Source organism: Coffea arabica, chromosome 1e (genome assembly GCF_036785885.1).
Source record: "Coffea arabica cultivar ET-39 chromosome 1e, Coffea Arabica ET-39 HiFi, whole genome shotgun sequence".
Lineage (NCBI taxonomy): Eukaryota > Viridiplantae > Streptophyta > Magnoliopsida > Gentianales > Rubiaceae > Coffea > Coffea arabica.
This window is the reverse complement of record NC_092311.1, coordinates 14978875-15005773: the sequence shown is the minus strand read 5'-3', so window position 1 is coordinate 15005773 and position 26899 is coordinate 14978875. Positions and strand designations below refer to the sequence as shown.

The 26899-nt window shown below is 36.7% G+C and overlaps 2 protein-coding genes across 2 annotated transcripts; both read left to right on the top strand.

Moving 5' to 3' along the window:
- Positions 1–8661: 8661 nt before the first annotated feature.
- Positions 8662–9183, top strand: LOC140016226 (uncharacterized). Its single transcript, XM_072069697.1, has one exon. The coding sequence runs from the start codon at positions 8662–8664 to the stop codon at positions 9181–9183; it is 522 nt and encodes a 173-aa protein (XP_071925798.1).
- A 10705-nt stretch (positions 9184–19888) lies between these two features.
- Positions 19889–21607, top strand: LOC113701174 (serine/threonine-protein kinase UCNL-like). The gene has a single exon (XM_027221705.2). The coding sequence runs from the start codon at positions 20061–20063 to the stop codon at positions 21315–21317; it is 1257 nt and encodes a 418-aa protein (XP_027077506.1). The 5' UTR covers positions 19889–20060; the 3' UTR covers positions 21318–21607.
- Positions 21608–26899: the final 5292 nt, after the last annotated feature.

Below are 26899 nucleotides of genomic sequence, written 5' to 3'. Positions count from 1 at the left end.
AGATTAGCCTAAACATTTACAGTTGATAGCCATATAATTCATCAATTAGTTCGCGGGAGGTGTTGCTTCGTGATCGCCGTTGAGTTTTCTTTCTTTTCTTTTGTTGTTTTGTGTCTTCTGTTTGTCTGGTGCCTTTCAGGTTACTCAGCTAGATCGTTGATCTAGGGGGAAGGCTAGAAAACGGTGACGATTTCTGGAGCTGAACTGGTTCTGCAACAATCTGGAACTGGCGGTAGCTTGGACTGTGGGATCTTCGAAGATGGAGCACATTGAAGAGGTAATGAGGAAATTCACCTTATCTGAGAATGAGAGGGAGGGAGTTTGTTTAGGGAGTGAGGATTTGGAAAAAGGTGTGAAAGAGTGCAGATTGAGTCTAATAGGGAGAGTTTGGGGGAAAAACAGCTAACATAACTGGTATGAGGAGTTTTGCTACTAATGTGTGGCCTCAGTTGAGAAACGTAAAAATTACTGAGATCAAGGTCAATATGTTTCAATTTGTTTTTGAGTCTAGAAAGGATATTGAATTAGTGCTTAGCAAAAGACCTTGGATCTATGATGGCCAGCCTCTGGTTTTACTGGAATGGCAGGCAGATTTAGAGGAGAAGGAGCAGGCGTTTAGTAGGACTTTAGTGTGGGTTCAGATCTGGAATTTACCCCTCCACTGGGTTACTAAGGAGGCTGGGCGTAAAATAGGTGGAATATTTGCAGGGGTAAGAGAGGTCATTATTCCTCAGGGAGGGGGCAAGGAAGGTAAACATCTTAAAATCTTAGCTGAAGTGAATCTTAAAGAGCCTCTGCCTAGAGGTACTATGGTGAAAAGTAATGGAGGAACTAGATGGATTAAGTTTAAGTATGAAAAATGCCCTGATTTTTGCTTCTGTTGTGGACTGATAGGACATGATGAGCGAATCTGCAATAGGAAAGGGGTAAATATGGATAGGGAGAATCAGTATGGTAACTGGCTTCGAGCCAGTTTCCCTAGGAGCCCAAGGAAGAAAGGCAGGAATGATGGGGAACATGAAACATCAGGGAAAGGGGGGTATCGGGATCAAAGCTCAGATGGGGAAACTGGGAGCCAACTGTATCCTCTACTTACCTACACTAAAGAATTCCATAGGGGAAACGGGAAGACAGATATTCAATCCAATGAGAAGGGGAACTGGGGAACAGCAGCTGGGGGGGCCAAGGAGAAGAGTGGAATGGGAGGCAGGAGGGTGAGGGGATTGGTAAGAATGTGGTAGGGGGCAAGAGAGTATGCATGGAGGGCAGGTTTTAGAGGAGGTAAAGGAGGTAGCAGAAGTAGATAAGGGAGGAGACTCGCTGATGCTCAAGGCTGTGGATGTAGGGAGTGCAGTGGGGGGAGGGAGTGGTAAGGATAAGATGTGGGTTGATGGTGAGAACAACCACTGTTTGCACAAGGGTAGGAGTATGAAGGAGTGGGAAAAGGGAGGGAGGGAAGATCAGCAGGAAGACCAGGGTAATAAAACTAGCATGGGGAAATATAGGGTCAGTAAGACATGGAAAAGACTGGTGCAGGAGGTGAGTAAGAGGAAGCCTCTGTCTGAGATTGAAACTGTACAGAATGGCACGAAAATAGGGAAGAGAAGACAGGGAGCAGGTGGGGGTGAGCTGGAAAGGAACCTGAGGGAGGTTGGTTGTAAGAAGAAAGCCAGGCTGTTTGAAGGGGTTGAGGATGTGGTGATGCTGACTGAGGTGGTGGAGCCCTCCCTTAATGGGGCTCCCACCGCTCAATGAGAGCTCTGGTGTGGAACTGCCGAGGTGTGGGGAGCCCCTTGATAGTTCCCCAACTTAAGGAACTTGTACAAGCCCACTCTCCATCTCTGATATTCTTATCAGAGACAAAAAAGAAAAAGACCTTCATAAATAGTGTTAAGCAATGGGTAAAGTTTGATGATCTGTTTGTAGTAGACCCTATGGGGATTGCAGGTGGTTTAGCTGTGATCTGGAAGAGGCATATACAGGTGAAAAGTATCTTATTTACTAGTTTTACTATAGAGTTACTTATTGGGGATCAGGGAGGTAGTAGAGATTGGTGGTGTGTGTGTGCCTATGCCAGTTCAGATGATAAGATTAGGGAGCAGCAATGGAGGGTGCTAGAGAGGAGAACACAAATTTGGGGTGATTGTTGGGCTTTAATGGGAGATTTGAATGATATCACGTCTAATGGGGAGAAGTGGGGGGGTAGCATCAGGCCTGCTAGCAGTTTTGAAAGTTTCACTGGCTTCATTAATAGGACTGGCCTGATAGATATTGGCTTTGAGGGAGTGCCTTGGACCTGGTGTAATAACTGGGACAATGAAGGAGTGATTAAGGAAAGGATTGATAGAGTGATGGGTACTAAGCAGTGGTGTGGAAACTTTGGAAAGGCTAAAGTTACTCATGCCGAAACAGAAGCTTCTGATCACTGTGCCTTGGTACTAGATCTGACCCCTGTAGAAATACCAAGGAAGAGGAGATTTGCCTTTGATAAGAGATGGATTATGCAGGAGGGGGTTGGGGAGGTGATCAAGGAGGCATGGGGGAAGGAGCAACAGGGGTCAAGGTTGTATAGAGTGCAGAGCAAAATTAAACAAGTTCGTATGAATCTGCTGCATTGGAGCAAAAAATTGAATCTGAACTCAAAAAAGCAGATAGAACAGATTAAAAAGGAAATTAAAGAGATGAGGGAAAGTCAGGGCAGAGAGGATAGAACAAAAATTATAGGACTAAAGAGGAAGCTGGTGGAGGCTTACAAGAGAGAGGAGGTATACTGGAGCCAGAAGGCAAGAATTAAATGGCTCCAGGAGGGAGACAAAAACACTAGCTTCTTCCATGCTAGTGTTATGAGTAGGAGGAAGCAGAATAGGATTAATGGGCTGAAAAGGAGAAGTGGGGAGTGGTGTAGGAATGAGGAGGAGGTTAGGGAGGAAATTGTGGACTATTTCCAGCATTTGTTCACGTCTGATGATCCAACTGATTTCAGTGCTATTTTGGAGGAGATCCCACAGACTATAACTGCTGACATGAACAGAAAGTTGACAAGGCCAGTCTCTGAACAAGAAATCAGTCATGCTGTAAATTCCATGCATCCAAACAAGTCTCCTGGACCAGATGGTATGTCCCCTATCTTTTTTCAAAAATTCTGGCATGTTGTCAAATGTGATGTTATTAGTGCAGTTCAAAGTTTTTTTCACTCTGGTCATATCCTAAAATCCATAAATGAGACCTTGATCAGCCTTATCCCTAAAATTGATTCACCTAATCTGATTACTGAGTTTAGACCTATCAGCTTGTATAATGTCACTTACAAGATCATCTCAAAAGTTCTAGTCAACAGATTTAAAACTGTGCTAGACTGTTGCATTAGTTCCTCTCAGTCTACTTTTGTGCCTGGTAGGCAGATTCTGGACAATGTCCTAGTGGCACATGAGAGTATTCATTTTCTTAATAATAAGAGAACTGGAAAAGATGGTTATATGGCTATCAAGCTTGATATGTCTAAGGCTTATGATAGGGTCGAATGGGTGTTTTTGGCAAAGATGATGCAAAAAATGGGGGTTCTGTCCAATTTGAATTCAGTGGATTTTAGAGTGTATTACTAGTGTCACCTATTCTGTGAATGTTAATGGGGAAAAAAGGGGGTTTATCAAGCCTTCTAGAGGTTTAAGGCAGGGGGATCCCCTATCCCCCTACTTATTTCTGATTTGTGCAGAAGGTTTCTCTGTTCTGCTCAGAAGAGCTAATAGCCAGGCAGTATGTCTGGAATGAAGATTGCTAATGAAGCTCCTAGCTTGTCTCATCTCTTCTTTGCAGATGATTCACTAATTTCTGCAGAGCCAAGGTTGGGGAGGCTGTGCAGCTTATGCAGGTGTTGGAAGAATATGGATGAGCATTTGGCCAGTTGATCAACAAAGAAAAGTCCTCCATCTCTTTCAGCAAAAATGTCAAAGAAAGGAGAAAGGAAGAGGTGCTTAAGGAGCTGGAAGGCATGAGAGAGGTCCATCAGAGCAAATATCTTAGGCTTCATATGGTTATAGGAAGGTCAAAGAGACAGGTATTTGAGTTCATTAGACAGAAAGCAGTTAAAAGACTTGGAGGTTGAAAGGAAAAACTTCTAAGCCAAGCAGGAAAGGAGACTTTATTGAAGTCTGTCATTCTAGCCTACCCTGCATATGTGATGTCTTGCTGTAGGCCGCCAAAGGCATTGTGTCAGAATGTATGTTCAGAAATGGCTAAATTTTGGTGGGGGCAGAGGGAGGATGAAAAGAAAATTCACTGGATAAAATGGAGTAGAATGACAGATATCAAATCTGAAGAGGGCCTGGGATTTAGGGATTTACAGGACTTCAACTTGGCATTATTGGGTAAACAGTTATGGTATGAGGACTCCTAATTTGTCTTTATTTTATATTATTTTATTTTCTCGTGTGCATTTTCCCTCAATATACTCAATTATTTTGATTTTTCCAGAGATTTTATAAGTGAGAAGAGTTTGTAAAACGTTTTCCTAGTTTAAGTTAGTTCGTGACAAGTTTGAAGTGCAGTGTAGACGTTGGACCCGCTAGTACGGTAAGTGCGATATATTTTTGACCACTAGTTGGAAATTTTTATTAAGTGATATTAATTTTCCAAGGTGCTAGGAGATAATTAGAGGTTACTTAGATGTATTAACCATGGAGGGACAAAGGGATAGGTTTGAACTTAAAAGGGTGCTAGGTGTTGCAATATGGTTGGATGTTGGACTTTGACCATTTTATTTTACCATTACCAAATATCAAAATTGACTCAAAAATCATCTTCATTTGCTCCTTCTTGGCCGTGAGTCTTGAGAGGAAAAGAAAGCAAAACCTTCAACTTATTTCTTCCAAATCTTGCTCAAATCTTGTCATCCAACCGCTAAAATTTTAAATTTCTCCATAAAAACCCTTTGCTAAGTAAGATTAGAGAAGGTGGTGGAGTGGTTTTGGAAGAGAAGGTGCTAAGTTGCTTCTTTTCTTGAGTTTACAAGGTGAGTTGCTAAGAATTTCATTCTTTAGTCTTGATAATGTTAAATTAGTGGCTTTAGTGGTTGAACATGTTGATTTATGGTGTGTTTATGGTTGGAAGTGAAGTTTTGATGGATTTTGATTTATTATTGCTATTTTTCTGTTTTATATGATAATCATGGTTTAGTCATGGATTGAGGGCTTGTTATAGTGTAAAATGGAGATAGTATATGTTGGATATGATTGGTTGCGAAAAATTTCTGGTTGGTGCTGAAATTCCAGTTTAGGGATTGTAATTAACCCTGTTCTTCCTGGTAATTTTTGACCTAGATAGAGGCTGAATTGGCCTTAGCATAAAACATAAAAGTTGTATAGAATGATGTTTTATAGTTGCCTACAAAATTTCAGCTCAATTGGAGCATTGTACCATGTGAAATGACTGAAATACCCTTGACTGCCACAACTCCTGATTCGCTGACAGTTTTCTGTTTTCTTAGAGATTCTGATTTTTGACCATGAAAATGCATTATTTGGTTTTGGAGGTCTTCATAAGGAATGTAGGTCTCTGTCTTAGTTTCGAAATGCCATAAGATTCATCTTAATTCAATAAGCGTAGCTTAAGTTGCGATCGAAACATCGAGAGACATCAAACCTGCTGTTAGGCCTATTGTCTTTCAAATTGGTTTTCGGTTGCATTATTAAACTTGTGTTGTAATTGACTATATATGAAGGGTATTGTGACCCTAATGAGATTTTTTTAATAGCTTGTGAATTATGTTTGAGGTTGTGGTTGATTTGGGTTGAATTTGGTGATGAATTGTAGGGTGAAAAGTAAGAAAAACAAGGGGAAATGCTGTTAAAATTTTGGCAGGAATTCCGGAGCAGTTCTGGGAAATCTGTAATATCTGGATGTCGAAATATCGGAATTGAGTTTCGTTTGTTGTGTTTTAAACTAGATTCATAGGGTTATGAACCGTGTAAATTTCAGTCTCTGGTTTGATCTGTGGGATTTATGGTGATTTTTCAAAGTTAACCGAAATCGTATACCTGCTCTGCCTTTTTCTGGTTAAGACAGCAATTGGAGGCTCGAATTTGATTGGCTTGTGATCTGAATCTTCTAAATGTGTCTTCTGAGAAATTTTACCCCTTTGAGTCTATTTTCCAACGATGTAAATTTTACCAATTTCGTACTTAAGAATCCTAAGATACGATTTTTCAATCAGGGGTGTGCAAAACTGGAAAAATTCTGTTTTCTTGGAATTATTCTCACTTTCAATTTCACCTTGAGATATGAGCTAGTACAACATTGTAAGTATGATTTTGAGAGGAGTGAGGGGTTTTGGGGTCATGTATGTCCTTAGAATCAATCGTTTTCTTTTATTCTTAAGCCATCTTTTATTTTTTCTTACTAGTATATAACTTGGAGAGGTACTTGACTAGTAATCGATCCTCATTTGTGCATCCTATTTACTCGGTTTTGGATGAGGAAATTTCAACTGTTTTACCTTTGTTATTCTTAGGGTTTCACGGTGATTAGGCCACTTTGGGTGGAAATTTTTGGAAGTACCTGTACTTGAACTGGTGAGTGTACCACTTCCGTAATTTGTTGCTTATCTGAGCTATCTGTGATTTCTGTATACTCTGTATGAAACGAGGGTGTACTTTATCTCTCTCGTTTCTCTCACCTGGTTACTTTGTTTCCTGCATACTGTATAAGTTTGTATTCGTTCTCTGTATCTGTTATCTGTATCTGTTCTTTGCATAAGTCTGTGACCTCTGAGGCTCAAATCATGTGGTTAGTTACTCGAGTCGAGCCGGCAAGGCTAGGTCGATTAGATAACGAACCACGGTAGTCTGTTTCTGGGAATCTTTGGGTATTGAGACTCTTGATTCCGGTATATTCGAGTATTACCACTTCTGTTTCTGTTGAGGTGTTCGGGCCCGGTAAGGGGTATGTTTGGTGGACGGAAGTTGGTGTAAAGTGGGGTCTACGGACATGGTTGTTCTTTATACGTTGACGGAGAGTCAATGAGTTGGGATCAAGTACTGCTGCCAGAAATCTGGCTCTTGAGAGCCACCTGTATCCTTTCTATTTTAGACCAATGTATCTAACTGCTTTACTTTATACCTGGCATATATTGTTGATTAGTTAAGCGTGAATTGCCATGCTTTTAACTGCTTACATGTTTGGTACCTCATTGAGCGTAAGCTCAGCCCGTTCTGTTATCGTTGTTTTCCTTACAGGGTTCCATGTTTTGAAATCAAGGTTTTGAAGGAAAAGTTGAGCTAGTATAGTTATTTTCTTTTGTATAGCTCCTCTGTGGTTGCAACCTGATAGTATTATGATCCAATGTTACTTTTGATTTGTAAAACCTTCCAAATATGTATATATATAAGGTGTTCCTTCATGTCTATGTGGTGTGTGGTTGGGATTGAATGACTGTACTTGTACGGTTCAAATTTGAGAACCTTTGTTCTATTTAGGCTTGTATTATTTTGAGATTTGAATATATGTACGTATACGTGCTAGGCTTGGGAAAATGTTATTTCGTTTATTATTGAGGTTGTACCCTGTGTTATGGGATGTATTTGATTCGAGGACTGTGGTGAGCGAGTGAGTCCTGGCGAGAGTTGGGCAGGCGGTCCGCTAAACCCTTTGGTTCGCCTTTGGGGAAAGTGGAGCTGTCACATATGGAGAATTTTGATGCAGCCTAATTTGCTGATGAGTAGAGTTATGAAAGCGAAGTACTTTGGTGGGAAATCCATATGGGATGTACAACCAAAAGGCTCAGATTCATGGTGCTGGAAGAGTCTACTGAGTGCCAGAGAAGTGCTGGAGGAAGGACTAAGAAGGAGGGTGGGAGATGGGGAATCTATTAAAATCTGGGAAGATAGGTGATTGCCAGGGGTAGAGGATGGGAAGATAAGATCTCAGAGGAAGGTTGATAGCAAGATTCAGAGGGTTAATGAGTTGATCAAGGATGGCAAGTGGGATGGAGAATTGCTGAGGCAGGAATTTGAGGAGAAGGACAGGCTGCAGATACTAAAGATACCATTGAGCTTGGGGAAGGTAATGGATAGGATCTATTGGGCAAAATCAAGTTCTGGTGTGTATTCCATCAAGACTGGTTATAAACTAATCAAGGAAATGAAGAGAAGACAGTGTCAGCATGGAGGAACTTCAGAACCAAGTAATAGTAGGATGATCAAGTCTCAAAACTGGAGTTTTCTGTAGGGCTTGAGCATGCCAAATAAACTCAAACACTTCATCTGGAAATGTTTGCAAGGAATATTGCCAACTAATACAGTGGTGAAGGGAAAGTGTGGTAAGGGGGATCATGTGTGCAAGTGCTATGGAGACAGCTCTGAGACATTAGAGCATATGTTTTTTCTGTGCTGTAATGCTAGAGCAATCTAGAAGGTGGCACCATTGAGGTGGGATGGATTGGAGGAGTTTAGGAATAATTTTTGGCATTGGTGGGAAGAACTTAGGGGGGCTGTGGCTCGAGAGAGAGGAAGGGAACACATAACTCTCACGATAAACATCTTGTGGCAGATTTGGAAATCCAGGAATAATAAGCAGTTCAACAACAGGAGCAGTGAGCCTATGGTGGTGACTAACAAGGCACTAATGGAATGGAATGAGTTTCAACTGGCATAAGGGGGGGAGCAAAACATGACAATCTGGCAGTTGGAGAGCAGGAGATGGGATGCACCGCAAGCTGGCTGGATCAAGCTCAACACTGATGCAGCTTTGGACCAAAAGCGTAACAAGGCAGGGTGGGCTGTAGTGGCCAGGAACAACTTAGGGGAATTGGTAGGTTCATGCGCGAGGCCAAATGAAGGCTGTGCTGAGGCACAGGTGGAGGAAGCTCTGGCAATAAGAGAAGCTATGGTAATAGCTAAACGAATGGGATCGAGAAAAGTGGAGCTGGAATCGGATTGTAAGCTAGTAGTGGACAAAATCAATGCAAGGGAGGAGGAAGTCAGCATAGCCACAATTCAGTTGGATATTTGGAGGCTGATGAAAGATTTTGATAAATGTTGCTGTTCCTATACTAGAAGGAGCAACAACTATGTAAGTCACTATTTAGCAAAGTTTGCTATAACACTGATTGATGTAGCTGAATGGAAGCTTAGCTTCCCAGCGTGGTTGCTTGAGTTAGCTCAGGCTGATTTACAGGAGCAGTTGCTCTGACTTTGTATCCGGTTATGTTTAATGCAATGTTATCGTTTGGAAAAAAAAAAAAGAAGAAGAATCAAATGAACCATCTAAGAAATGCCATGCAACCTTTCCTTTTCTTGGATTGACCTGATCGAGTAAATGGAATCATTTAATGGACAAAGCAGACGAAGAAAAAGCCATAAGCCATAAAATATTCGGGGTAGACTAACTTTGGAATGACCTTAGGCTTATAGGTCTAGATTTATAGGTTAGGAACCTTCCAAAGTTCTTTTTCCCAACTAGCCAACTTTTCATAAATCCCACTTCATTTCCTTTCCTTTCACCAAGGAGCAAGAGAAGGGCTAATTTGGATCTCTGCCTTCGCTACTTTTTTTTTTAATCATTTTTTTAACATTGATTTCAAGCGGAATGATGAAAAAAACTGAAAAAGATATACATGAGATCTGTAAATATGCATGTTCAAAAAAAAAAAAAACTATCTAAGCATTCATACACACCTGTTCTGTTTCACTCCATTCGGTACGCATGATATTTAATGCCTTTAAATGTCTTTATGATTTTCTTTTCAATTACACATCATCCACAAAAGAGTAGTCTTTTCCACTGCTAAATATATTTGCTATGTCTAGAATTTACCTTTCTCTTCATTTTTAATAATTTTTGGAAAAGGGAAAGGACCAAAAAAAAAAGGAACAGGAAAATGAATATTTAGACATACAATCATTCAGACAAAGCAATTTCCAGAGGCCTTGACATAGCAGTATACTCAAATTTCACATTGATAATGTCATTCTTCTGAAAGTAGATTAAATAACAGAATTTTCAATGCGCTTTGAAACTGATTTTTTGTTTAACATTACCCCACGTTTTACCTTTAAGTGAAAACCATGATTTTGCCATTCCAAACTTTCAGGACTAGATCAGATATTCCTTTTTGCATTTTGGATAATATGTGGTTAGATCATTATTGCAGTACAAGTAATTGTTTTGGAGTACCAGTAATTGTTGAACCTGGAGAAGTTCAAAGAATTTAACGTCCAAGTCTAGCATTTTATGCGTCCATAGAAGTCTAACACAACCAATCACTGAAAAGTGAGGCTTTTTTTAAAAATAATTCAAATTAAGGAATTAAATGGAGGAATATAAGAGCTAAATATCGCTAAGATATGACAAGAAATATGGATTGTAGGGAGGGTAAAAGGAAAAGAAAGCATTAACCTAGTTCATCCATTGCTTCCGATAAACAAAAAAAGGTTATTTATTTGAAGGAATTGCTAAAGTTTTAGGTCAATGTAAAAATAACAAAAATGTTCAATTTTCTAACAGAATATAATTCAGGTTTAGAGGTGCAGAGTTTGTCCATTTTTAAATTAGCATGTAAAAATCAAATTGGGTAAAATGGAAATGAATGTGCTAGATTCTATAGATGCGTTGCTACCCTACCACAAAGCCAAAGAGAGAAGGTAGCGTATTAATTCTTCAAAGATGTGAAATGCCCATCACTAAATAGTAAGATTTAGCATTTTTTTTTCCTGAAACGAATAAGAATAATCTCAAAGCAGTACCATTATATTCTATTCTACAGTTAGGTGATATATAATATAAAATCCAGATTTGATATACCGGCACCACCTAATTATATGGTAGCAGATCACCAGATACACTATTAGATAGTAGAATCCACTACTAATAATTTTGATTAAAGCTAATCATGTTTAATCGAGACAAGAAAAGCAGTTTTTCATTATCATAACAATAGAACTGACTCCGTAATCAAATCGTACGTTTCTGCGTTAGAGAACAGCGACATCATGCCTACCTTACGTGTGAAATTGGCATGAGCTTTTGAAGTGAAATTATTGTCAAATCCACTTGATATAAAGAAATTTTAAGTTTCCCAGTAAACCGTACAACGAGTCTTTACCACTTCACAAATAATTTAAAAATCTATAATTGTAACCAAAGACGGAAGGCTATTCTAATTAATATTGAACACAGATCACGAAACCATAATGCATAAAATAAGTTATTAATATATCAAGTCTCAAGTTATTATCAATTAATTTAACCTTTCTATATCTTTTCGATGTAATATACCGGGGTAACACCTATAATGTCCTTCATATGCTCCAAATTAAAGAAAATCCTTTTTTCTTTTCTTTTTGCTCATCTCAATTTTTTTCCTTGCATTAAATTAGAAATTTATGATCTCACATTGATGTTAATTTCCTTTTCTGAAAGAAAAGTTGAACTGTAGATCACTTGATTGATGTTGGTAACTTCTTTCATACATAACAAAGAAATGCTCATACATTAATTGTTATTTATATTTATAATTCATTAAATAGGTGCATTACAATTATGGGTTTGTCTAACAAATGATCATTGCTCACTGGTCAAGAGTGATATTTGGTGCTTGTTTTTTTTGGTAAATGTAAAGTTAAATTGAGAAAATATCATAATACAAGTGAGCCCAAAAAAATTGAGTGTTTACTATTCATCTATTGATAAAATTATTAAAAATTTTTATTTTAAATGACATACGATTTATATAATAAATGCAAATTAAAAAATAGCCTATCTTCTAATTTTTTAAATTTTTTATATTTATATCTATCGTTTTGACATATTGCACTTTTAGAATCACTAAGTAAACTCGAAATCATGAATGTGCTTTGTCTATATTCTTTCTGCTGGCGCAGGACACATGGTTGCTAAGGATGGCAACGGGGCGGGGGACGGGGGAGCTGCCTACAAATTCCCCCCGCCCCCGCTTCCCTAGCGGGTGCCTCTATGGGGCTAATAAAAATTTGTTATATAATTTTATTATAGTTAAATTTTAGCAAATAATCAAGTACTAAAATATTAACACATCACTAAATTATTATTCATTGTAATTTCACAATTGAAACTTATAAAAACAATCAAACAAAAGTTATTTGAATACAATCCAACATGATGAAATAAATACAACTAAAGTAGTCAAGTTTTCACTTTTGACACAAATACAATTACTAATTCATTATTGTGCCTATGCTTTTTTTTTTTGAGAAAAAAATGTTATTGTATTAAGTGTAATTAGGGATTTAGTATAAATGTATTATTAAATTTAGTATAACCAATTAATAATTTGTATTAGTACATATATATAATTATTAGTATAATTGATAATATCAATTATATTTCATATACTAATATACATTATATAATACATAAAACTAATAATATCATTATCATAAGTTTGTAACTAATTGAATTATATATTATATATAATTATATACATACATATATATTTTATATATTTAATTTTTTAAAGCGGGTGGCGGGGCGGGGGATGAGGCGGAGGTACACTCCCCACCCCCTGCCCGCAACGGATCTTCTGTCCCACACCCTGTGTCATTCTTTGTCCCATTTTTTATTATATTACTGTTTCTCCTACATAAACACCATGTTTTATGTAAGAAACAAAAAAGAACTAAAACATGGTGTTTATGTAAGAGAAATAGTAATATAATAAAAAATGAAATACAGAATGGCACGAGGTGTGGGACAGAAGATCCGTTGCGCCCCGACCCCAATTCTAAGCGCCCCGCCCCCCGCCCCATTAGCCCCTGCGGGGCGGGTGCTCACTGCTATCCTTAATATTGGTTGCTTTAAATACTTCGAAGATGAGAAATATATCACCAATGGTTTGCTCATATACAAAGTAGTTTGTCACCAACTAGAAATTAAAGAAATTAGCCTATAGCGACATTTAATATAAAATCAGACAAAAGAAAAATTCACAAGCTAAACAAGAACAATTCCAACGAAGCACCATAAATTCAAATCCCGAGGGCACGCGTGCAGTCCCCTTAGATTATGGAAGCCCCATGTGATTTTCGTCCGTGTGACCTTTATTTTGTCTGTACCATATGGTTTGTTAGCTTCTTACACGTGTGTTCCTCCTCATTTCACTGTGGCGAAAACATGGGCAAGTAATTAAGCCAACAAACTACCCTATTATAGGCTAATATGATGCTTATATATGGGACTTTATACTGGCTGTATTTGGATATAAAATTATTTTAATATTATTTACTTACATTATAAATATATTCTTTAATTCATCTTTTTATATTTCTAACCGCCTTTTTATCTAACATACATAACATTTCAAAAAATATTAATTATTTTAAATAATACTATATCCAAAATACACTTGTAAAAAGTGGTTTGTTTTGCTACATGTATTGCAATTCATGTTGCATTGCAATAAAATAAAATAAAATAATAAGAACACCTAATTAATAAAAGGTGAACTTGATGTATAAGTCTCCATTTGTATGTAGTATCTGTGTCCATTACTGCTTTTGGACAATGAAATATGTGAACCAAAAACGATATTCTATATTAGGATAAACATTTTTTTAATAAAATTGTGCCTTTTCAAGAAAGTGGACTCCTTTTTTTTTCAAAGAGAAAGTGGACTTTATTAAGAAAGTTCATTCACATCATAAAACCGTTTGCCAGTATACATCAGCTATTAGATGAGCAGTACACATGCCCAGGAACTCGCCAAAATTAGCTTGAAAAGCCATAGGTTACATAAATCAGATAGAATGAAAATTTCGTAATCAGATATATAAATTGAAATGAGCAGCGCCTCAACCTTGGAAGCCTCAATTTAAAGAAAAAACTTGGAAGCCTCTGTTGGACATTATCTGATGCCGAGTTTTATTCAGAAGAAAATTCAATTAGTTTAGATCAAATTGAAAACCTGTAGCGTAAAAAAAAATTAAAATATGTAAATATGCACTGAAATAATTCATTTTTAAGCCAATTAATTTACATGTTGATCTAATAGAAAATGACATTGAGGAATATTATGGAAGTCTCAACACAAAAAGAAAAAAAGATATTAGATTCGAATTTCACTAGTGTGGATTATAAATTTGTTATGCATCTATGCAAGTCATAATTAACATTCTAAATCTAGTTCTAGAAATAATTCAGCTATGAAGTTTGATGGAGATAATTGCTTGTATTTTCGAGAAAGGTTTCGATTTTGAACCCTCCCACTAACACTAAAAAAAAGTGTAAAAAATTATTTAAAAATAACATGTGTGTGTGTGTACTTTAAACTTTTTGTTTTATAGACAATTAGACATGTTGAATGGGAGTCTGCATGCAACAATTTATGTAATTTTCTATTCTATAAAGAAATGTCGTACGTGTCTAAGTGGTGGAGTTGAAATTGAGTACTCTGAGACTACATTATATCGCACTCATGACAACACGTTCACCAGTGACCTGATGATAGCTACTAACATTAAGCATCAATGTGGGAATATGATCTATTACTGTACTAACTCAGCCATCAAGTATTTCAGCTTTAATTACTTTTCCAATAAGCTCTTTTTTTTTCCTTTAATGTAAATATTGAACAAGGGAATAAGTACTCTTTGAGAATGACAAGAAGTTTTGAATCATACATCAACTTGCAAAGTGTGACGCACAAAAGCCAATTGATTAAATTTGTAGCCAGTTAGTTTAAGTAAAATCTAAAAAAGGCCATAGCAATGAAAACAAATTTTATCAAGAATCCACTTTGATTAGTCTTCTTGGTTGTCACTTGGTATTAATTGTGATAGTTAGGCTTAGTCTTGTATTATTGCTTGTACTTCCAGCCAAAAAGGTTTTCATTTTAGTTTTTTTCTCTTTATAAGGACAGAGATGGATAATCCCAACTCATGAACATATATCTAAATTTTACGATCAACTTTATATAGCTTCAAACAGCAGTATTGGCCTAATCTCATGTCCATTATTTGGAATTTCACCTCTGACCCTCCCTTCACTGGAGACGAAAGTGATATAATTCTAAGAATCTAGGTAGCCGTCTGCCGGCCAATGCCAACGGAATATCATCATAAACAATTTTATCAAGTTGAATTAGTCTTTGTACACAAAAACAGATGGATTGTCAAGTTTTTGAAATCAACCGTTAGAATTATTTTTGATAAAATATTATAATTTCTTTAAAATCTGCACTACTGGCATAAGTTATATCATTAACTATACATGGATATTAAATAACAGATTTGAGAATAATGGATATAATATATCTGAAAAGTAAATAAAAATTAAGATAAAATAATTGTAATCCCAAAAATATCTATACATGTTTCGAATCACCAGATCTATTGATTAATTATTTCAAGTTCAGATATTATACTGAGATCGGTCGAACAGACCCAAGAAATTTCATATATGTTAATCTAAATCTAAAAAAAATACTTTGAAAAAATGAAAACTATTAAACTACTCAAAACTCTCACTAGATATCTTAGAACAAAAGAAAACTCTTACTAAAAAAAATCTATAAGAGTAGAAAATTCACACTAGGTAACACTATAAGTGAAAAAATTCTCACTAAAAAGCTCTAAAAGAAACTTTATTTACATAAATAAAAAGAAACTAAAGAGAGGCTCCTCATACGGGGAAAGATTAGAAAAATCTCTGATCTCTGTCGTGGAAGAGTTGGAAGGCATTTTGACCAGCGAGCTTCTTGGCTTAGTTTGGGAGTTTAGGATAGAAAAGAAAAGAAGGGAAAGCTTAAGTTATGAGAGAAGAGATGAGAAGAGAAGAGATTGTTTTGTTGTTTGGGAGTTTTGAGAATTAATGGAATGATTTTGGATATGGAAGTCATTAAATATTTGTTCAAGACATTTTTAAGGACAAAATAGGCATTTTAGAAAAATTAACAAGCTTTCTCCAAACTTTCTCTCCATTTCTTTCCAATTTGGGAGGAAACATTTTTGTCACTATTCATCCTCCCATTTCCTTTCTTTTCTTTCCTACTTAAAACTATCAAACAAAGGAAAATCAGTCTTTCTCTTCTTTTCCCTTCTTTTCTATCCAAATCATTCACTCCCAAATGAAGCCTAAGAGAAAAGGAAGAGAATTTTTAGAGAGAAGAAAGGACTTTTTATGAATATATCCAATACCAGTAGTAGTGATTAGGAAAATGTTTTCCGATAGTACCAAACAATGTAATAAACATTAGAATAGCAAATATAAACATTAACATTAAAGTGTACAAAAAACAAAACATATTTACAAGAGTAATTGTAGAGGCTCCTTATCCCACATACGTAACGCACAAAACACAACATAGGCCCTGCTTGGCAAAGTGAGTTTTTGTCAAATTTGTCTTCTACTAGTTTTTTAACAACTTTATCTACAATAATTTCAAAAAACTTCTCAAAATTTTTAAACTACACACTTCAAAATATCCAAAATACAAAAAAAAAAAAAAAAAAAATTTTCCCTTCCTCCTTTCTTCTTCCACCTCAACCCACCACCACCTCTGCCGTTGGACAGTCCCGATTCTGATGCCGATGCCAGTGCCGGCCACCTCTTTATTTTTTCTACTCTTCTCCCTCTCCCTCAAATTCTTGCCTCCTCCTCTCTCCCTCTACTTCTTCCTTCCTCCTCTCTCCCCTGTCACCTTTCTCCCCTCTTTCTGCCCGCCACTAGATCGTAGCTAGGGGGAGGGGAAGGGTGGCAGAGGAGGGAGGGGAGAGGAGAGAAGGAGAGGGGGGAGAGGGAGAAGACGGTGAGAGAAAAAATAAAAATTTGTTTTTGCACTTGCTGATGCTTGTTTCGGTGGAACGGAGGAGAGGAGGAGAGAAAAAGGGAAAAAAAAAATTGCATCTGCTGATGCTTGTTCTAGCGGCTAGGAGGGAGAGGTTGTGGGGGAGGGAGAGAGGGAGGGGGAAGGGGAGGAGAATGGAGGAAAGGGGGAGAAGAAGAGGGAGAAGAGGGGGAGAGAAAAAGCAAAAAAAAAAAAAAATTTGTTTCCGCTAATGCTTGTTTCGGTAGCTAGAAGGGAGAGGTGGCAAGGAAGGGGAACAAGAGAAGAAGAGAGGAAAGAAAAGAAAAAAGAATGAATGGAAAACAGAAAAAGAAAAAAAAAGTTTTTCATTTAAAAAATTTGTTTTACAGCTTCTACAAGTAAATTACAAAAAAGTTTTAGATAACTATTCAAAAAACTTATTTGTCAAATGGAGCCATATTTACATTTACATGAGTACCGAAGAGGTGCCCGTCACTCTTGGCGCTTGTGAAACTTTAGAAAATTATATATAAAAATCAACATATTTTTTTTGAAGGAAAAAATCAACATATTCACATGCACGTATAAAAAATGCGAGACAATATGCATATCAAATTCAGAATTTGTTGGGAAGTAGCCCTTGAAAGATGGTGCGGCATAACCATCCAAATCTCTTCCAGATAATGATTGAATGATTAGCCAATTTAACACTATACAACAAATACTTCTATATCTGCAGCAGTTAGACACAAGCACATGGCCTGGCTCACCTTCTAAACGACACATCCTCTTTGTACCTTCTTAACTATTCCTGTTCATTCATCAGAACTAATAATTGTTTTTGTCTTTGTAAGTAATTTATTGCAATTGAATCAAAATTGGATCCGATTGGAGACGATAAGCACGTTCAATCATTCTCTTTTTCATTTTTTTTATCTAATTTTATTATTAGCTGTTTTTTAATGTATAAATATGTGTTTGAGCCTCGTCCATAGCATGATTTTCGATGACCAAAAGAGAAGAATTCAAATATAGCAGCAGAATAAACTGTAGAAGAGTTTTTTTTTTCGGGGTTCGTTTCCTTTGTCAAAGCGGCAACAGTTCTAAAAATGTACTAATCGAAAGTGTACAAAAGCTTTTGTAGTATAATAGGCAAACGTCGGTTTTGAGCTTGTGATCATTCTTAGATCACATGCGGAATTATTTGACTGCTCAGATTTTGTCATATTGTGCTTTTATTTATTTAGCGTGAAATGTTTTTAACAGTTTATCTCCTTAATCTTTAATACCTCTATTGTTATAGTGCCTAACATTAATTTTTTTAGTCACTTGACGCCCTTTTTAATATTTTCCTTGAAATAAAAAAAAAAAGCGGCCAGATCTCTATGAGAATAAATAGGGAAGATCAACAAAATAAAAAAATAATAATATTTGCTAACAACAATACACAGGGGCAAACAATCAATATGAATTGATTCGAAATTGAATTCAAAGTACAACTTTTACACTTCTTTTAACGTTTAATGCATTCAGCACTTTATTCCGTTTGATTCTTCTTCACTTTTTCTTTCATTATTTTCTATTTTTCTTCTCTTACTGAAACTAATACGAAATTGTACAAATTATTACCAAATGATCCTCTTGACGAGTAAAACAGGAAATTAAAAAATTGATCAAGAAATTAGTAATATATTACCATGATTTAAACAAAAAGTTTGGGTAATGTATTGTATCACGATTTTTGAATAAAGGCATCACCAGAGTATCGTTTTCGCACAAGGACATAAATAAACACTACAATCACATAAATCGGGCTATTGCTAAACAATTTGAGAGAATCACAGAAAAAGGCTAATAGTCAAAGTCAATTTTAATTTTGACATTTTTTGCATCAAATGGTATCTCATGATGCAAGGATTCTAATCACGTATTGATTTTGTTTTTGAAAGTTCCCAATAACATTTCTTATTTTTACCTAAAACTTTCTTAACTTCAACAAACCAAAAAAGGACTAATTAAAGTAACAAATGCACTAAACGCCAGGGGACAAAGTATTAAAATTCCTTTGTTAATTGACAGGCAGTTTTGGCTTTTATTTACAATTTACACTCCCCTTCAGCATTGACCTTTAAGTTACATGTAGGGGTGGCAATTTTTAACACGACCTGAAAACACGACACGAACCTAACACGAAATTAATAGGTTTGGGTTGAGGTTTCGGGAATTCAGGTTAGAATCGGGTTGGACCCGATGAACCCGAAAAGAAAACAGGTCGATTTCGGGTCAACCCGTGGTGACCTGATATGACCCGTTTACGAATTAAAAAATAATTTAATAAATATAAAAATAATTCTATCTAATTAAACTAAGTTATTCTTTTTTTCAAAGGCATTAATTACTTAATCCTAAATGAATTTATTTAATTTGTGTGAAGTTGAAATTATTATATTTGGACAAATAATATATTATATTATTTTTTACTTTTATACTGTTTTAATTTATTTTATATTTTGTTTGGGATAAAACACTTTTATGGTGTTTAATTTATTTTAGATTTGGTTTGGAATTATTTATTTAAATTTTTATTACTTGATTATGTAATTAGTTTTGTGAGAAATTGATTTTATTAGAAATTATAGTGATAAATTAATAAATTAAAATTAAGTTTCGGGTCATTTCGGGTCGACCCGCCAACCCGTCAACCTGAAATTTTCGGGTTCGGGTTAACATACCTGACCCGTCACGGGTTGACGGATCGGGTTCGGGTCAACAGATTTTCTGACGGGTTGACCCGAACCCGACCCGCCAACCTGATTTGGACCCGAATTGCCACCCCTAGTTACACGTCTAAGTGACACCAAAAAAAATTTTTTTGAAGGGCCAACATGGAAAACTTACAAAGGTTAAAGTCCGTACAAGTATCTACCTTATGACGTTTTGTGCAGTGTCAAGGATAAACTTCTAGTGCTAAATTACTCAGAAACCATTTCCTCAACAGAAAAATTAAAAAACTTAAGTCACAACAAATAAGGTTGAAATTGAATTTCATTCCTTTGCAAAAGCTACTTTTATCTGTACGCACCTACTTGTCACCTGAATATAGCTCATAAAAGCCAAAGCAAATTCCCAAGGGAATAGACAACTCATCCCTCCAGTCCCCCTCCGCGGCTCCGCCCCCTCTCCCCCTCCCCAAATCCCACCGCAATCTCATTTCCTATATATAGCTTCTCTATCCGTAACCCATCATTCTCCCCGCCTCTCCCTCCCTCCGCTCCCGCCCAAGGAAAAAATGGATAACAATGCCACCACGTGGCCTGAACAAGAGCTAGAAAACCTGAAAGCCATCAAAGTACTAGGCAAAGGAGCCACGGGAACAGTCTTTCTCGTTCATCACAAATCAAATGATCCTGCTGCCCGCTGCCCTTTTGCTCTCAAAGTCGTGGAAAAATCCTCCTTATCCATGAAGCCCAATGCCGAAAGCCGTGCCCGGCGGGAAATCTCTATCCTTAATCGCCTCAAACAGCAGCCATCTCTCCATTCCTTCCTCCCCAACCTCCTTGGAACATTCGAGACAGACGATTATCTTTGTTGGGCCACCCCTTATTGCCCCGGGGGGGACCTCAATGTCCTCCGCTTCCGCCAATTCGACCATGTCTTTTCGCTGGCTGTGATCCGTTTCTACCTGGCTGAAATCATCTGTGCCCTGGAAAAGCTCCACAGCATGGGCATTGTGTATAGAGACTTGAAACCGGAGAACATATTGATCCAACATTCTGGTCATCTAACCTTGACGGATTTCGATCTTTCACGTACCTTGTCACCCAAGAAAATGGAAACCCTACTGTTCACCTCCGACCCTGAAGGGGAGCCATCGGCCAATATCCGAAAACAACACCACCGCCATCGGAGGAATCTCACGCGCTTTATTACTCTCAAGATGGAGAAAAACAAAGCGCTTGGGAGCAACAAGGGGTTGAAGAAAGCGAAAAGTGCACGTGTTTCGCCCGTGAGCAGAAGAAACCCTAATCTTTCAGCTGAACGTACGAATTCGTTCGTTGGCACGGAAGAGTACGTTGCGCCGGAAATCATACGTGGAGATGGACATGAATTTGCTGTGGACTGGTGGGCTTTGGGAGTTCTTTGTTACGAAATGCTGTATGGGACTACGCCGTTTCGAGGGAAAAATCGAAATGAAACCTTTTGGAAAGTTCTCATGATGCAGCCGGAGTTTATCGGAAAGCCTAACTCATTGACGGACTTGATTGGTAAGTTGCTGGAGAAGGACCCCACGCGCCGACTGGGGTACCAGAGAGGCGCGTCAGAGATTAAAGAGCACGAGTACTTCAGAGGGCTGAGGTGGGATTTGATAACGGAGGTTTTAAGGCCGCCGTTTCTGCCGTACAGAGACGAGACGGAATTGACAGAGCTGAGTAAGGGTGGAACTGATATAAGAGATTATTTCCAGAAGTTGAAGGTTCCACCGTCACCGTCATGGTCGCCGTCACTTGATGAATGCCGACATAACGTTTCATTAACGGAGTTCTGACGCACGTGTAAAGAGTTAGCTAGATTTTAGACAGTGATTATCTCTTTATTATTTTACTACTTTTGTCATTTTAATTTTAAGATTGTCTGTATATAAAATAAGGAATAGGACTTAAAAGTCGGCGTTAATCAAGATAGATGTTAGTTGTTATACGAACATAATGATGATGATTATAGATTTTATTATGTGTTAATGAGTGTATTTTAAACGCGTTTGCAAGGCGCGTGGTGATGAAATGGGTCACTCTTATGGGAATAAAGAATCTCTGCATCAATGCTAAAATTTGGATATTCTTGAATTCTGCATTTTGATCAAAACCAGTTTAGAAGAAAAGAATGCCTTTCTTTTCTTCAGTGGCTTTAGAAGAAAATTTTGGATATTCTTGAATGCTGGATTTTGATCAAAATCAGTGGCTTTTCTTCCATGTGTTCAATTTCTCAGTTTAGAAGAAAAGAATGCCTCTTTTTTTTTTTTTTTTCTTTCTTGAGGTACTAAATGGTTGAAGATGTCTAAGAACATAGGAATTCTTTACTTGAAAGTAGAGTGATGATTATATGAGTTCCGAGTTATTGGGGTGTTGGAGAAGTAAATCCATTGCAAATTGATAAGATGTCCAAGCAACTCCTCTTTTTTTTTTTATTTTCAATAGTCTTCTCCCCTCTCTTGTTCCCCTCCCTATCCAAATTTAAGTGGTCAGGTTTGATCCCTAACCAGCCAAGAGAGGCCAAGGCCCCCTTTGCCCCCCTGGCCATCGCCCGCGTGGCTGATGGTTAGGAACCTGTACTCTTTCTTGTGTATGCTGATTTGAAACTCAGCAATTGAGGCCCTAATCATCCTTGTCTTGTACAATTCTAGTCAGAAATATTTCACCTATGCAGGTGTTTTTACATGTATGCTGTAAGTAATGTTTACCAAGAAAGAATTGGTTCTGTTGCGCATATGAATTGGACGGTATCATTGCGATGGAAAGTTTCTGTCTTTTTGCTTTTACCCCTTAGCAATGTACCAAAATTAAACAATCAAAAAATTTCTCTAGGTACATGAACCAAACTACGAGGACTGTGCATCATCCCTTTATGGAGTGTGTATGCGGGTAGTCCAAGAAATTGAATTGCAATGGAGATAGAAACTTGTGCTTTATATATCAGCCTTCAAATTTTTTATTGGAAAAAGAAATTCCCCATATTTTATTTAACAAGCCTTATGGAATTGGATAAGGAATGAGTATAATTTTCTAAATTCTATGTTTTACACCTCCAATTATTGGTTGGGCAGCATTACGGGTAGTTCGACTAGTTCCGTAATTTGGTTTTTACAAGGAGGTTCCGTGATCAATTCTTTATGCTATTTTGCTGTGTATCTTTGAGATAAAACTCTACACGATCTTAGGAGATTAGTCTGATCGAAAGGTTTGGATATCTTAACAAAAAAAAATTATTTGTTAGAAAAAATGAAAGCTAAAACTCTCCATAATTGGCTGAAGAATTCCGAAGGAATTGTCTTATTAGATTCTGAATTGTACGATTGAAAACAAATAAGTGACGGGTGGTAACCAAGTAAATCAACTTAAGAAACTAAAAATACTTAGAGACTAGAGAGATTTTGCATCGCTAGAAACTTGGTGCCTGAGGCTAAAATAACCTTTTTAAAAAACAATAAAAAACCTCTCCTACTATTTTACAAAATATAGTGGTCCTAGCAGGCTATTACTAGCCTTGCTTTCTATATCATAATGCGAGTAACTTTTACGCTGGTTGACGGATTAAGCAAACATATGAAAATGGAGGGTGGTCCGGGGCTTGGTCTGGTGGTTGAGGTTGCTGAAGATGGAATCTTAGGTCTCTGGTTCGAACTTTGTTGCCAACAAGTTATGGAGGGTGGGAAATAGTCTGCGGGGTCCACTCCCTGCGGGACACCTTAAAAAAAAAAAGAAGCAAACATATGAAAATCAAAATCAAACGGGGTGGAAGAGGGGGGTGGGGAGGAATAGCTAGTTAAAAAAAAAGAAAGATGTAATTGAATATTTAAAGGTACACTTATCAACCTTTTTTCCTCCATTTTTTTCTTTTTTTAACTTGCTTAAAAGGTGTGCCTTTATGATTACCAGACAAAATGTTCTGAAATCACGGGACTGAATTTGATGGCATTAGCCTAACTAAGCACTTTATGCAAAAAGCCTTTTAAGACTTCCACCGCGGATTTACATATAAAATGTCTGCTTTGAATTCTCCACACCCTCTTTGCCGTCAACATATTCCATTAGAACAATACAAGAATCAAGAAGACTATGGAATATTTAGACCAAGACTATAGAATATTAGGACTAAACAAGATTTAGGCTATAATGGCATTCAAACAATGACAGTCGGAAGCCAAACAAAAAGTGAAGAGTTTCCGATGTTTTACTTTGCCGTAATTTGTTTGAACAAGTAATTTATCGTTTACGGCAAATCAATCTGTAACACCTTTGGCATTTAGATGTAAATGTTGCACCCCATAGGTTTCATTTTGATGGACTGTAACTCTGCGGTACTATTACTAATGCTAATACGCATATGGACTGTAACTTCTGTTTTGAGTAAACGATTGATATTATTATTTTTCATTAAAATTTCTGCCATAAAGTGAGTAAGAAATTTTGAGATCAAATTTAGTTAGGTAGTGAATAACTTATATTTTAATAAAATCATTTAATATCTGTTTCACTTTATGTGAGTAAATTATCCCGTCTTATGGTTGTTAATTGGCAAATATAGCAATAAAATGTATTTGGTGAGACAAAATTGGTAAACCATTTAGGTTTCATTTATACCCAAAAAAATGTTGCAAGTGAAGTTTAACCTTGCCCATTATAAGGCAGTCTACTTTGTAGATGATAAACGACTGAATTGGGAATTCATAACCAACCAAATGTCACTAAATTAACATTCATATATATCAGGTTTTGCAATTTACACTTCAACAATTTTTGGCATCTAATGCAGCGTGTTCCAAACTCTCAAATTAATTAAATTTTTAAAACTCAACCACCATAATGTCAAAAGTTTTTCCGTACATGTTTATTTAAGATTTTCACCATCCATGGATTTCTTATGGTTGCCTTTCACAAACCACTAACAGTCGAGACCAATTTTTTCCCCTATTGTTGCTGGTCCTCTAGTGCGGAACAGGAACAGATAAGATTGGGATTTTAGTGCAATTGATCAATCGATTATTGTACTTTATACATACTTTATACATAGTATAGTGCATTTTTATATAATTTTATTATACTTATAAATTTTATTTATACACACCAATTCAATGCATGAATACAATTGTATCTGCTAGCATATATCATATTGTATACGAAATACAACAGCTATATCTAATTACACCCAATTCAACCATGTCTTCTACGATTTCGTCTGGTACAATGAGGGAATGGGAAAGTTTGTTGTCTTCGAGTATTGCCCTACTACTACTAGTCTACTACTTGACTTTTACGGCAAAATTGGCTGAAATGAGCTTCACCTTGACAGAGTTGTCCCCACATTTGGCCAAAGTTGAGTGGGACATTATTCTTCTACAGTTTGTTATTTCATGGTTTCGAACAAATTATTTGGAGTATAGAACACAAAATAGGCATACGTAAATTCCCCAGTTTCTCCATGTGGGGCAATGTTTACCCCTCAAAGCCCGACCACTTGGTGTGGAAAGGACATATTAACGTCCAATTTGGGGCCTTGCTGCCCAAGCTAATTAAATAAAGGAAATGGTGTTACACACTCCTTTTTAATATTCGCACATACTACTTTAAAACAACATAGAATGCCATGAAATAAAGATGGTAAGGGAATGTGATATCAAGTATGATTGTTTGATATCATCTACTTTAGATAATTGAGCTAATTAAATTTTTTTACTTTAATTTTGAACCAGAAATCAGTTTGATTTCTAAATTCTGGTACAAAAATATTTTTACTTCTCAATTTGGGCTAATAGAAAAACAATTGAAGAATAGTAGGTGATCACTACCAAAAACCACATTGCAGTGATTGACAATTTTCTAGAGTTACCCTGTGCCAGACTTAATTGAGAAGTTATTTGTGCTTAACTATATAATTTGACACAAAATTTACAGTCAGTCCTTTGGATGGGATGTAAATCCAAGCAAATGTATATGTAGTAACCCAATTTAATTCTGCTAAGAATTCTTTTATTGTTAATCGTGGTCTAAAAAGTAAAAAAAAAAAAAGAAGCATTAAGTTCGAGAAAGGATAGCATCAGCCCTAATCTCATATGTCTTAGGAGTTACCAATTCTTCTAAATAAAGTTACCTGATCGGTTCAATTTATGCAAGCGATTAAGGTAAGATCAAATGGGCAAAAAATTGGACCCAATTCATTCTACTACAACTATTTTTTTAAGCTAATTGATTCGACCTTTATTACAGCCTGTGCTTGCATTTGACCACTTCTTGACCAAGCCAATACTTGTTTTATACATTAGATCACATCATTGAAGTTATTCCCTTTCCACTTACAATTGATTTGGACTCCTAAGCATCAAAATCCCAATATTTTTCTTGTTACACCCTGAAAATAGAATGAGAGACAACAGAGGTTAGATACATAAACTGATGAACCTATTTTTCTTGCTACTCTTTTTTTTTGGGACCTTTTCTATTCTTACTTGTAATTCTTCTCTAATTAGAACCCTTAGCATCTACTATCCATAGACAAGCAACCATAAAATGTCTGCTGCACTCTCAAACTTTCTTCTTCCCTCCCTCCCCTCTATTACTAAGATTCTCCCCTTAATCTAACAGAAATAAACTACAAATATTTCTCGTTGCTACATTTTTTTTGGGTGCCACCTTTTTTGTTCTTACTTGTAACTCTTGCTGAGAAATTCTACCATTCCTTTTAAATACAATATCCATGATTGTAAATTAATAAATTTTTGTCATATCATTTAATAATTTAAACTTTGAAAACCCATTTAAGAATTGATAAGCAGTTGTATAGTACCTAAAAGGTATTGTAGAACTTCCCTTGATTGAAACCCTTAGCATCCACCATCCATGGACAGATAACCATGAAATGTCAAATCGACCTATCAACCAAACAGAAATATACTACAAAGTGGCATATTTCACCATACGAACAATCCACTACAGCCGACAATTTACATGTGCCTGTCATATCTAGAGCTAAACACAGAGTCGTACACTCTGTCGACATTCCCCAGCGGTCTACAAGTTTTATTAATTTGCAGAACTATTAAATAACGAAAAGGATTCACTTGAATGATTAGAACCATCATTTGTATAAGGATTTTAATGGACATTGTAGCATATTGCACAGTAGGTGTCAAACAATGCCCAACTATAAGGACCACAATCCAATGCAGAAAATCAGAAATAGGATTGTTTTCAATCTGTCCGGCAAATTGAGGATACCAAGTTGGATACTTTTCTCGTGACTACCATTGCTCCCATGTTAGCCAGAAACCATATGGTGCAAATTTGTCTCGTGCCCTCCTCAATGCTATAGCTCTTTGGCTTGTAGCATCCAATCTAAAGGGCTCTGGCCATCAGT